Consider the following 15,087-nt stretch of genomic DNA (forward strand, 5'->3'; position numbering starts at 1 on the left):
TTTGTTATGAACTGCCGCTTTTAACAGGAGGCCCAATAGGAATTCCAAATCAATTTTCAATGTTCTTCTGTCAAATTATTGCATTCTCTCCGATATTACCAACATGTTTTTTCTTGTGGGTGTTTAAGTTTATTCCGGATTGATTGTTGTTGGGGTAAATCGTTTGCAAAATCATACTATAATATTTATTCTTCTAATTTGCTATTCTAAGAATTATAGTAGAACTTATCAAAACCTTTAGTTCAAACATGCTATTGTTATTTCGTTTAACACAACAAATTTACATTTTGTAACTATCATCTCTATTTATAGCACAGGAATATTTACTTGGTTCTTCAGCAGTTATTGCTTTCTCCTAGAGCAAATTCTCCTTTATGATCTTCCTTATTTCCTTATTTATGCGAATTGTGTATTTACATCATCTCTACATCCGGTTTCATAGATTTTCCGTTATTCAAAAAGTATAAAGACGTTTTATATGTAATTAACCAATCCTGTAGATCCGAAGATGCCTCACAATCCAAATCAGTTAATATTTTTTCCCCTCTTAATTTTTCGTTTTGTAACTAGCGAAGGACGACATCGTGACACTTTTTCTTTGGCAGCTAAATGCATGATGAGCTGTAATCACAGACACTGAGCCTTATTGGCCCTAATAAAACAAATCAAGTTATTGCACATTTAACGTGGTAACGAATAGGGAGAAAATCTAGCGTATTACATAATATATTAGACGCATTGATCTTAACAAACTCTAACTAGTCTAACAGTACAACACATGGAAGAACCCAGTAAGTGCATTGCAGCTGCGGTGTTTTTTTATCTGTCATGTGATTTACTAGGTTCGAACATTATATTTACCTTATTTATAAATTTTTCATCACCCGAAACTTCTTAATTTATGAACGGATTGTAATATTTCAAATAGAAAAATGCGTCTCAAAACATAGTAATTTCATTTTAGCCGGAAACTCGATTTTAGCGACAATGTCAGTTACTGTGTTTTTGAGTATCACAGCCGACTGTATAGGTAGACCTAGATTTAATAAAAATAATTCTATTTTTTTTTCAATATAATTTTAAAATGAATATACGTTTATGCCCAAAAGGACTGAATGTCCTTTGTACTCAATTTTGCAAACTTTACCCTGCAAATAGATTTTGGAAGTCGATATGATTATATAAGTAGTAAGCTAGGAAATATGCGAGATAGGAGTTCTGGTATGATTTGCGTAGATACGAACAATACGATTATTAAGGTAAATAAATGATTTTTGTGATTCATCTATGTATTACTTTTATTTTGGTATAAAATTAAAAAAAAATGTCTTATTTTTAATACCGACCTTATAATTTCTCAATCGTTATAAATAGCTAGGTTCCAGCGCCATCTATGAACGCTCGTCTGGACTCGGTCTGCTTAGATATTTTAAATCAAGATGTCGCTTGACCGTGACCGGAAAGAGAATTATAAATCGATTATAAATTGAGAAAAAACTTAACTAAATATACTATCAGAGTAGAAAGATATTCGCATAAAAGTCTACTGCAAAAAACGCGCTCGTAATATTGTCATCCAACGCAAACACCATATTTGATTTTTCTTTTAAAAGTATTATTTTAACATTTTTGAATTTTAGTGATTTAAATCTTTGTATTTATTCAATAAATTGTGATATAATTTTAGACACAATACCCGAAAAAAAGCTTTGTTATGCTATTTTGCAGGTTTCGCTAATAATAATTGTTTTTGCAAAGTTGTTACATTACAGTGTGTTAAATACACACCATAGTTGTGTACCTATTTAACATGCTTGTGTGACAATTATTAATATACCCTCATTTAATTTCAGGCAAAAATTTGTTAACGTTGCAAACTTTAAAGCCATCTAATGGTGGTCAACTTACGAATTGTACATAAAGACATTCACACATATGAATATGTATATCTTTTGCAAAATTAGAGTGTACTTATAGGAAATGCAAAGCATTTTTACCTGACGTCGTCAGCCATACTAAAGACAACGTCAACCAATAATTTCTTATTGCTAAAAGTAGCTTATGATATTTTCCTCCTCAGTCCTAATACCCTTAGGGATGTGGTGACACAATCAAATTTTTATAATTATTTTATAATTCTTTTTTATGCTTCTCGAGTCTGGTCTAGTTATTCAGCTTCGTGTGACCCTCGATCAATCAGTTAATCCACACACCGGCTTGGAGATCTTAATCTCGGTCGTTTTCCTTCAACTCTGCCCTCGATTATCAGTTTTTTCCATCGTACCTGTTTTTCTGGCAATCTGTGTTCGAAATACTTTAAATATCTCTGTAGTATTTGTTTAAGTAGTTCATCTTTTACTTTGAGTTGTTGTAGTATTGGTATGAGTTTTCGATGTTCATCCCAGGATAGTATACCTACATCTCAAAAGAGGCTTTTGAGATGTGGTATACCGCCGGACTTTTGTCTGCTTTATTGAAGTTCAATGTTCCAATGTATCAGCCTTAATTATATAGGTATTGTAATATTCGATTCTTTTTCCAAATTATTATCATCATAATTGTTCTTGCGATAGTAAGTCATCTACATATCTCTCCGACACATCTTTATTTGTTTGTTCTGAGAGACTCCAGGTATATGAAACTATTAACTAAGTAGGCGAAGCAAGCCTACGAAGGCTCTAATTTCATTAATACTTAAGAACTATATAATCAGTTTAAATCCACATTGGTACGTAATAACGGATACGTGAGGCTGTCAAGCCTATTCGTCACTTTTATCCCATCCCCTAGAGACAACCGCATCCGTAACATGACATTATATTTTTACTCGAGTTTTTGGTGTTTACAGTTTTGACCTCCCACAATTGCTTCAACCTATTTTTATGCCCTGACTGTAAGGGAATTCATTAAAGGAGGCCATTAAAGTTAAAACCTTAAGTTAAAATATTGCCCTCATTGGCGCAAAGCTCGAAGGTAAAACCCTGGTTCTCCTCCATATATACTAGGAAACCTCGGTGTTCCAAAAAATTTTGGCACTGACTAATAATTAAAAAGCCGCAATAGTCACATTTAAAATATGTGGAACCCGGGGTCGAACCCAAATTCGATATTCTAGAAAGAATAGTACAAAATAACAACTAATAAAACAAATTTGGTAAATATTCAAAAGTAACAATAAAAAAAAATAGTACAACGGACCAAAAATACGGAATGAAGTTGGAATTAACCAACTTCTATCCGTGTTTTCCTTCACGTAGGTACGTGAAACCTTTTAGGTCTCTTATTGGCTGATAGCAATCACGTGATCCCCACGGATCCGTAATTACGTATCAATGTGGATTCAGGCTCAGAACCATACAATCTTCAACAAAGTTGCATTATTCATTTAATTCGATCACGATTTTTGTCTTACACCCAAACCGCACAGATGTGTACTGAAGACATATTTTGTACGTACTCCATGACATAGGTAATGTCCGTCCAAAAGACGTATTACGTACTATGGACGTATATAGGAGGTCCACTTTCCGCAGGATTCTACGTCATATGTACGTACTTTTAGGACATTTTACGTCATGTATTGGACATAATCTGACGTATCTAGGATGTTTACACGACTTCTTTTCCTGTGTAGTAAAGTTTTTTCGGGAGAAAAATTAACTTATTTATAAAAACTTTATAAAAATATATTGATTATAAAAAGGAAAAACAAAACAAAAAATAAACGTTTAAGAAAATACCAAAAAAGCATCATTTGTTCTTCGCAACGATTGTGAAATTGTCTTTAATTCTCCTTGTGCTTCCAATCCCTGCTGCACCTTACATTACACCTTAAATTAATATTTTAAAATAAGCAAGTTATCTATTAAATAATTTATTTCTACTCAAATTAAAAAATATGCTGCTACCATGAATTGACCTGGATCGCAGTAGATCGCTTCTGCCACTGAGTGAACAGTAAAACTAAATCCAAATGTAATAAGAAAATGTTATTATAAGCCGAAAACTTTGATAAATCCAAAATTCACAGGAGAGTAAACTTATTACACAAAATACAGTCTAACTTACAAAGGGGCAACCGATACCAATATTGCCAAGCCGACTCAAAGAAGGGTGTTCGATCTCGCATCTGTCACTTGTCTTAAACACTGTCTACAATGTCAAGTTTACTCCCTGATGTTGCCAATTACTTATTTAACAGTCAGTAAGGGCAACAAAAATAGTGGCTTAAGTGAAGCCAAGAAAGAGAGACAAGTATATGAGGACCAAGCTATAACGCATAAGTCTATTTCACAGTGGAATTTGGCGATCTGTGCGTGACTCAAAATCCTTACCGCTTATTGGTCAAAACTTAACCGATCGGTAATCCTCGTTTTGGGATGGTGGAGAAAGGGTATGGCAAGCCAATAGGAAATTACAATATCACGTACGCGCATCGGCGGTTTTTCACAGCGAAATGGAATTTTATTTCTTGGCTTCAAAATTTGGTCACAATGGTAATGGGATGTTATCAGTATGGAAGTTTATAGGTATATGCTTTTGTGACCGATCTTGATAATTTTGATATATTATTATGGCAAATACTCCATTATCTATAGTTTTTAGATGTCTTGAAAATCCTACACCTAAATATTTTTCTACCGGATCAATATGTAAATTAACTAAATTTATAGGGTAAGTTAGTCCTTTAGAAAGAAGACATCTCGATTTAACATTATTTTCTAATTTATCCCGAATTTGTTGTCTTTTACTATCAAAGCCAAGAAGCATGAAAATCGTATTTTTCTGTTTACGCTCCTGAAATTAGCTTTAACCTAATTATTAAGCTTTAACCCATACTCTTGGCTTTTCTCCTCTAGACTTCTCATTGTGTTTTTCATTTCTTCTTGATTTGAACCGATGATCAATGTGTCATAATATCTCATGGCATATCTCAGGTTACTGATTTTCTGACCGTAATAACTTAACTGACTTTCTGTCCTTAAAACATTTGGTAAACAGTCCTAAAAAAATTAAAAATAACTTATACAATACACTTCAACTAATGGAAAGAACTTACTTATCGTATTTATACTCAGCGGTCAAATATCTAATAAGAAAACTCTTACAAATTTAACCTAGGCTTACTTTTTTTAATTACATTTTTTTTTTAGCTGTCCGAATTGGAACAAAGAGTGCTGGAAGCAGAAGGACGAGCAGAGGAAGCAGAGGACAAGGTAACTATACTTGAATTATACATTCTTTATTATTAAGGGTGATGTCTGATGAGTGAAAATTACTACCAGATTAAAATGAAGGTAGCAATTCAGAGGAAAGCTATTCGATTTTTGTTTCCAGGTTATTATTTGTTGGTAACCCTACATGTTTACCGTTCTCAAGTTGTTTTGCATATAATATCTTTAGAATTTTAAGTCTTCCATCCTATTACATGTGTTATGATAGTACCCTGGAAGAAATGATTACGTTGAAAGTTAAAAATATAAAAAAAATGCAGAAAAATATAATTCTCTACCAATTTTAATGCTAGCGAACTAAACCCAATAGATTTCAAAACAGCAAATAACTAAAACACATAACAATATAGAGTTGTTAAGTTAACAAATAACTAATGCTCAAGAAGAGTCTACCAATACTAGAGCAGTAACATTAGGTTTATCAGCAGGCCTAATCATAAAAATACACTTAGAAGTTTTAAGAAAGTTTAGGACATATGTTCAAAGAAACTTTTTTTCTTAAAATGGCTCCAGGAATCAACCCATTAAATATTAGCACATCTTTAAGGAACACTCTGTATATGATAAAATAAGCATTGAATTTATTTATATAAACTCAGTAAGTAAGTAACCAGAAATATGAAACATGTTTTCCTTACATTAACAAACTTTAATTTTTTCCTTCATGGATTTATAAAACTAGCCCTAATTTTTTCTTCAAAATATGATATTAATAACCTAAAACAACAACCAATTAATAATCCTTAAACAGGTAAAAAAAAACAGCAACCTTATTTAACATTAGTTATTTCATCCGATATATACATTACACTTAATTCTGAAAATGCCCTATTTTTGGTAAAATCTAATCGACCCTCAAAAAATAAAAAATTGCAATAGTATTATATTATTTTAATCATAACCAGAAAAGAATCTAAGAAAAGCGCACGCTTAACTAAAAAAGTCAATTGAACTAGTAAAAGTAAATATTTTAAAATTAAAATAGTTTTATTCATTTTTATTAAAACTACATAGTATTGACTCCATAGGAAACTGCTTAGTAGCACCTCCTGTTTACACTCTATATTGGACCTCTTTCCAAGTATCTACTTCCGATGCTGGTAATTCTCACAGCATAAGCGATATCTTGACTAACTTCCAGAAATCCGTTGTTATTTAATTCACGCGTCTTCAACAATGGCTTGAGGACTATTAAGTTTTCCTGATTTTTTGTTAGTTAGTACCAATCGAGCATATCAACTCAAACATACCAGCCAGTAATTTGATCATACTTATTGCAAAATAGTTTAAAAGAAACTTTCTGTAGCTCCTCTATGCTACCCTTTCGACTATTGTTTATTTCAACGTTCTTCTTGTCTGTTCTATGAGTATTGGAGCATTCCCATCTTAACCCAGTCTACAGCGATAAAAATTTGAAAACTTAATGATAATATAAGTAAAATATATTCTAGTGTTCAAAATATACCCTAGCAGCATAAATTAAAATACTTATTGTCAATTTTTTTCATAAATAATCTTTAAATTAACATATCAGTTGTTAGGATAAGTTTTATAAACTGATCTAGGTTCTTAATAAATTTATGTTTCCCACAATTTTTCCTATATGACATTTCAAATACCCGAATAAAGTATGTATATAAAATGAAGGAGTGAAAATGAAAAATATCTATCTGCAAATTTTCCCAGAACTAGAAATAGTTTAGACACTAATATTATAAATTATTAACAATGTAAATAAATTATTATTAAATAATATTATAAACAATGATTTAAAGGGTTTGTTGCCAAAGACTAAATAGTTTTAATCAGTTTATCACGTTATTTACTTAGAGAAGCTGAGCTTTTACGAGAAGTTCATATAAACCTTCTGAAGTTAAAAAAATATTTGCTGCACCAGCTTTCTTGTTGCTGACATGACAATAAAGTCATTGAAACTCTTCCAAGGGGGAGCTCTTTAGCCGGGCCATGGATGGATTGTTGCTTGCAATCAATAAATAAATTTTTATAAAATAGTTTTTTTATAAGACCATCGCATCGATCGGATTATACCACTGAATTAAAAACACACTCACAACAGCAATAACTGTTGACATGACTTAACTAAAAATAAGGGACTAAGATTTTTATGTTTTATAGTTCTTATTCAAAATTATATTCTAGACTTTACCATTTCTTGTAGCTTAATATTTTCTTTGTTTAATAAAATTAAGCAGAACATCATAGGACTTTAGAGAATTTATTAAAGAATTTTTGTGAATGGTATGCAAAAGACATACACCGACTAATGAATTATTTCTTAACTAATGCAAGTTGTACAATTGAAAAGGTTTTGATGTGGCATTATGTAATTTACATAGGCACTGATTTTTGTAGTAGTGAGGAAGTAAGTCAATAGGACGTTTCTAAGGATGTATTCAAATTCACTTAGAAGATAGAAAACAATAAATATCTTCAAATATTATGACGTTTATTGCAATTTGACGGAGTCTCCCATAACTTATTCATCAATCACCAGGTGATACTAGGGTTCAAAAGAAGATTTGTTCTATATAAGTGGTAGCAAATATTAGTTATTTAAATGTTTAAGGTGTTGAAGAAACATGGAAAATTTAATATCTAGTTATATTGCAAGCGCCCTCTAGAAACCAGATTCAAACTAATACCAAACTCGGATAATCACCTTCGAAAATCTTATGTGCATTATTTTTGATATGAACTTTTTGAATCCTTTTAAAACTATTGTAATATTTAAAAAGTTAAGTTTCACTTTCAATATCCTGTAACTTTTTAACAACTAACTCTTGCCACTTGATTTTATTTAGACAATCTTTAGAGCCAAAAATCACACGTTACATTTTACAATGACATTTTACAAAGATGTACATACCTATTTCTGTTTAAAAAATCAGTGTCCAGTGATAGTATAAGCAAATATTATGAAATGTTGCGCTGTACATTTACGTTATAAAATTTAATTTAAAAAAAACAATTTAAGGGACAAAACAAAACAGCTCGTAAACACACTCATCGGCGATTTTTTTCCAAATCTGGGCCTTTTTTACCCATAACTAATTATGTCACAAACCACTTAACTCATAAGTAAGTAAATCGTCACAAACAACAACGAACACAATTTAATGAACTTGTTTTGCTTATGAGATACAGGGAAAAAACGAAAGATTTTAGTTCTTAGGGCACTCTCATATCTCATATACACTGTATAAGATAGAAAAAAGGTGAAAACTGATTGAATACATATTAGCCTAGAATTTATTGGCGTGCTAAAAAAACAATTGATGAATGGCGTCGTTTAGAGTTGTGACATTTTTTGAACTAAAACAGTCTTTATTTTTCGACGTCGATAAATTTATCTATTTTGTCTCTTTAAAATGATGTATAACCCTTATTCCTTATTAGTGCTAAAAACAACAAAAAACTTATATTATAAACTAATAGTAGTAATTAAATAATTTAAGCATCACACCAAAGGTTCCAACCATAGGACTAATAGTAGTAAAATAAAGCAATTTAGATCTGACGATAAACAGAAGCTGTTATTTTAACTAGGACAAACAGTTTTAAATGCGCTTAGATTTATGAAAACAGATAAATTACATTTAAAGAAACATACAATTACATTTAGAAATACGAGAAAAAGTAAGATTCATAACTAAACGACGCCTATGTTTTTTAAGAGTACTCTACTGAATTATACGCAAAATGTGCAAAGTAGTTTTTACTTTATTTGTTCATTATTTTTTTCATTGTAAAACTTTCATTAATTATTTATCAAACTTGTTACAGAAACTCAAGCTCTTCGAAAAACGTGATATTCGGCGCATTTTTTTGCAACTTAAAAACTGATAAAGTCGAGTTGTCTATCGCACAGTGCGGTACTTAGTTGTCCCCCTTCTTATCTTTTAAATGTGTTTATATAACAATTTGAAATTTGGCACACATTATTAGTAACCTAAATACTACTTTTTGGTCCCTAGCACATTTTGCAACGGCGTCCCGCCGCCCGCGCCGTTTTGAAAAATTAAATTAAATAGAAAGAGGGGTCATGCGATACATTACTTGAAAGCTCCCATTGAATGCTTCTGTTGCTCTAACATATTAGGTCAATAATTCTATCCATAGCAAAATGGTAGCCTGTTTCAAAACCTTATTCTTCGCATTTGTATTCATTTTTATTTTATTTACTAGCTCAGTTGTAATTTGTTTTTAGGTGTGTTGTTGTTGAGTTTGTATTTATTGTCAATGTCAAAAAACAAAAAATAATACAATCATCATTTTGTCTCTCTTTACGTTGTTAAAAGGTAGTCGCGATCTAGCATAAAGTCCTTTTTTTCTGCTCCCGTGCGTAAAGTCTTCACATTACACACTTCCTAGGGTGTGTACTTTTTACGCACTAATGCCTAAAAAATTTAACGAAAAATGATTTGACGTTTTTGTCATAAAGTAATTTGGTATTTTTGATTTTTTTAGAAAAAAATTTGCATGTTACACGTGCGTAAAATATTCTTTTTTTATTCACGGGAATTGTCGTTCATAAAAAAAGGATAATTTTACACACTTTTTACATAAATAACTATTTTCATATTTTTGCTAAAATTTCACCAGATATGAAAAGAAATATTAAAAATTACTATAAATATATCAATTATTCTTAAATCTTTAGACTTTTAAGAAAAGTTATCTCGATTGCGATGCTTGAATTATGTTTTTGAAAAACTTCAGAAGGAGATTTTTAGTTAACTGGTCACCAACTTTCCCAACGACCCTAAATTAAAAAAAAAACAGAAAATATCTTTCTTAATAATTAGAACTTATATTGAAACCTATTAATAAATTATTATTATGACAAAAATACCTTACCGCTCATTAGAAATAGTTAAAATATAAAAAATTATCCCCTTTATAAAAGACACCCCATCATACATTTGGTCCGCGGTGCATGCTTCGTGAGGGATGATTTGGTTTCGTGCGTTGCCTAGCGACCATTCCTAACTTTCGCTATCGCTCTTTTATTGATTATTTTCCGTCTCGACTATACAACTCTCGGCAATGGCGTCTTTCAGCTGACAGAAAAACAGAAATTCGCGATTGCTTTTTGTTTTGTGGTTTAGTTTTTTCAGTTTTGTTATTGGGTGAAACAGTTTTCCCATTTGTCGATGGCAGGGAAGCTTTGAAAATGTAAGTTTTTAGCTTGCGTCATATTAGAGTATCAATAGGTCCCTTATTGCTCTACATAGCTTAAAGCATTTTTTCAGTTTTTTTAAATTTTTAACAAAATATATTATAAAACTCGGACTACTTAACCCCTAGCGTAAAATATTATTTAGAATAAATTTAATTAAATATTTATGCATAGGTCAAAATAATATTTTGCATCTAGTACATAATTTTATTGGTCGTTTATTTGTTGCATTTTGCTGTAAAATTCAGATATAAAATTTTAGAAAATAGTACAATATAATGTATGTAGGTAATAAATAAAAAAAAGGTTAAATATAACCTCGACATTTCAGCCCTGTGTTATTGATCTAAGCACTGACCCTACTTTATTGTTCTGGATGATTCTTCAATTAAAAGTGCTAGATTTGATGAACTAAAAGTAGATATGCATTTTTTGTTCTATTTTTATATATTTAATATGGAAACTATAAAAAAATGAATTTAAGGTTTTTCATAAAACTTTTTAAATAAACAAAATATTTTGAATTAAAGAAATAAATCTATCATGTTTAAACATTATAATTATTAATATTAAGTATAGTATTAAGCCCTAAGTAAGTGTCTCATATATTTAAGTTAACCTTTAAGTTAATTTTATTTAACATTTACCTAACATACCGTAAGTAGAGACAAACGGTAAACAAACAGAAAAAGTACTAGGTGTATAAATTATTCTAATATAAAACTTTTTACATGTATTGTTCGAAATGACCACCTTTCTGGTTAATAAAAATACATATAAAAATACGTGTCGGCGAAAATATAACGAAAATATAATATATATTCTACGGCATATCAACTTTTTCTTCATTGATAAATATTTTAAAATATTGTTTTGTTTGTGTGTTAAGTATTTGTGTATGTGTTAAGTAACTCAAGTCTGATGATGGCAAGAACACTTGCCGAAATGCATCACTCCTGAAATTAGAGGACTAGCATTTTATTTGTGGAGACTTCCCCTACTAACTTTTCAATATTATATTGACTCCACTTCAGAATGGACTTTTTCCTTAATAAAATATTTCAAATATTAGTACTAAAACTAAAAACTAAAATTCTTTGAAAAAACTTTGGCAAATTTATGTAAATAACAAAGTAGTTGCGATTGACAAGATGTCATGAATTATGTCAATTAAAAAATAATGAAAGAATGCGTCAAAACGCAGCATCCTCTTCAAGAAATCAAAGCCTTCTATGCTATTTTTATTAGTTAAATGCGTTTATTTATGTGACTTAATTTTTTTTTCTTATGGACTTATTTATTAACCGATTTTAAAAAATAATCATGCCAAATTATAGCAACCGCATATCAAAAGTGGGTGTAGAATTCTACCCAATAATGTGCTATTTAAAGAAATATAGTAAATGCCAAAATTAATGGTTTGGAGATTTTAAATAAGCTTGTAAAACATTTAAGTTATAAAATGCAATGGAAATTATTTTTCTGTGATGACTTGGTTAAAAATTAAAACTTTTAACGCATTCATGGCACCCTAAATTAAAGTTAAAAAAAAAAGATTTTTTCTATGGGTATAAAAAAAAGTAGCAAATACAGTAACATTGTTTTCAGAATATCATTTTTTATAGAAATGCATAATAATATTCGTGTGTAAAGTGTCCCATTTAAAATAAGAAAGTTAGTGTCACTTCCGGTTAAACTAGAAGTGACGAAAAACCACTGAATATGTCAAAAGATCCTCTCATAACTATTCTATCGATATACCAAATTTCATTTGTTTATCTTGAAAAGTAAAGAAGTTATTAAGTGTTCCCTTTTTCACCCGGATACCATATTTACAGATAATAATAATATTAATAATAATATCTAAAAAAAAAATCTCAAAAAAAATAAATAATTATATATGATCAATAAAGCATATAGTTTAATGAAATATGTTAAGGAACCTAAGGAACAGACTAATTTTAAAATAAAATATAAAAGAAGGCATATTTAAATACAAATTTTATTACAGGTAGATTTTTGATTTAACTTTTCAGCTAGAAATAATAATCAAAGATTTTGTGTTTAAACATTTGTGGCTCCAAAATCTTTCATAAGTTTGCTGAATCGCATTTGACTATTAAAAATAAGATTTTTTAAAATTTTTCTCACCCACCCTAAAATTAATTTCATTTTTTATAATTTGTACATAATTTTAGGACCAAATATTAACAAACAATACTTGCTTAAATCTAAATAAAGAGAATGCTGCAAGGAAATAAATCTTAAGTTTTATAAATCTGTATACATAAATCGACTCACGAGCTTGATTTCATAAAACGTATAATAATGCTGTGGACTAGATAGTATTCCATAATCTTAATCCGCTGACTTGTTCCTGTCAAATAATTTTTAAAAGAATCGAATAGCGTTTTTTTAAAGTCCCACATAAGGTAACATTCAACATATTTATGCATTATTCTCATAGAGACTTACATAATATATAACAAGGAGAAAATTAAACTCAAAGTCAAAGTCTCATAAATGCACTGTCTATTTGTTCGGTTACATGTTTCGGCTTACGGCATCATAAGACTGACATTAAAACTAAGTCATTATGATTAAATACTAATTTACAAGAAAAATTTAATAATTTAAAAAAATTTAAATATTAATTACAACATCGAGTATCTTCATTGACTACAATATAACCCTTAAAACATCGAAACAAGAAATATTTACTGGGAACTTTGATGTACAACAGTTTTGTAGGTGTGTGTGAACATGAAATTATTAATACTAAATGGAGCTCAGAGATGTATTAAAGATGAAAATATTCTATTCCTAAAATACTAATTGGGATATAATGTAGATACAGTATGTATCAAACTAAAAACAAGGATACAATAGTTATCAAAACCTTCATAAGGAAATAAAATTTGAATACAGTTTTTTATTTTTGTTTTCTTTTTTTTAACTGTTTAATGTAAAGAACAAATATCTATTTTAATATAATTATATGTAATAGAATAATTTTTGGTTATCGACCGTACTATTTGGAGTAATACAAACTTATTAGGTAGCGGTCTGTGACTAATAAAACTCATTTGTTTGTTCTCAATATTTTGTCCTATATTTTAGTGAGTTCTTCAGGAAAAACTACAAGAGAATAAAAACCTTGTTCATATATAAGAAAATTGACAACAATAAATTGTAAAGAACAATAAATATAACTTACAACATAGAGTACACATTAGACACATTTTTCCCCACATTAAAACAGCAAAATATAATATATTAAAGGAAAATATATTTTCTAAAAGGCTCTTACTTTTTTTAACAGCAATGCGATATATAAAACTACCTATTTGGAATATCAGGGTTGTTACATTGGTCAAACGTGAGTGTTTGTAAACTCTTATGTTGTACTGTAAATTGTGAAAAAAAAAACTCGCGCGGTTGCTGAACATTCTCAAAAAACAGAACATCACTTCAATTATGATCAAGTTAAAATTGAAGCAGTATTGTCAGTACAGTGAAGATAATGGATTTAGTATAATAATGAAATAATATAATGTAATAGATCTTACTACTTAAAGGTTGATTCATGTTAGGATAAATGACAATTTAAAAATCAACAACTGATTTGAAGTAAAAAACAATTAACAGAATTTCATAATCTTTGTTACTGAAGGTATGTATTTTAGTTATAACAATCTACAGTGACCGCCTAAAGTTCCGCATAAATTCGATAAAAATTAGAGACAAGATTTTTTGAGAAAACGCTCGGACCTGTCGATTTTTATTTTAAGTTGCGCATTATTTCACATAAATTTTTGTACACAGAGTGGAGCAAAAAAAAAGATATGACGTGGTCGGTCATTTTTTTAAATGGAATGCTATATTTTTTATTGCATGTATGAAATATAGGCGAAATTCCAAGCAAGTTTCGTATAACACACCTTATCTCAAAACTCAACTGTTTCCGAAATATTTACATTTAAATAACAAGAAAACAAATAAGTGCGTCTATTTACAAATTAAGGTAAAATCGAGGATAAAAATAATGTTACAAACACTGCCAATTGTTTCTATTTCCATGGTTGCACTTGTAAAGAATCTCCATTTTCGAATGTCACTGTCAGTTCGAAAATTAGTAGTTTTTATCAGAATAAATTATGGCTAATTTAATGGAAGCCCAACGAACTGAAATTTTGATGATGCTAGGGTACGGGGATCGAGTGCGCACGCAAAAAGAAGTAAGTGAACTGTTTAATGCCAAATACCCAAACTATCCTATTTCTCAGTCAACAGTTAGTAGAATAAAGCACAAATTCATAACTTCAGGTCATGTTAGGGATTTGCCAAGATCAGGTCGTCCAAAAATTTCTGATTGCTCTCCGTCGAAGAAAATCCAAACAATGCAACTTCACAAATTTCAGTTGATAATAATATAGCCGGAACGTCAGTAAGACGCATGTTAAAAGCAAATGAATACCACCCTTATAAAACTTGACTAATACACGAATTAAATGAGGACGATCCTGATCGAAGAAACCAATTTTGCGAGCAAATGATGAACATTTGCAAAAATAACCGTCAGTTTTTGGATGAAGCAAATTTTTGTTTAAACGGTGTCGTAAATCGGCAAAATTGTCGGTAGTGGTCAGTGTC

At 29.9% G+C, this 15,087-nt stretch overlaps 1 protein-coding gene across 8 annotated transcripts in view; it reads left to right on the forward strand.

Annotated features, from left to right (window-relative positions):
- The window catches only part of LOC126734959 (uncharacterized protein CG43867), a 180,777-nt gene that overhangs the window by 100,201 nt on the left and 65,489 nt on the right, over positions 1-15,087 (forward strand). For 7 of the 8 annotated variants that reach the window (XM_050438818.1, XM_050438820.1, XM_050438821.1 and 4 more), the window contains exon 3: positions 5,154-5,216. In XM_050438818.1, the coding sequence (XP_050294775.1) occupies positions 5,154-5,216 (63 nt within the window). Of the gene's footprint in view, positions 1-5,153; positions 5,217-10,295; positions 10,431-15,087 lie in introns of those variants that run through there. The other variant, XM_050438826.1, reaches the window with a different exon arrangement.

This window comes from Anthonomus grandis, chromosome 4, assembly GCF_022605725.1.
Source record: "Anthonomus grandis grandis chromosome 4, icAntGran1.3, whole genome shotgun sequence".
NCBI lineage: Eukaryota > Metazoa > Arthropoda > Insecta > Coleoptera > Curculionidae > Anthonomus > Anthonomus grandis.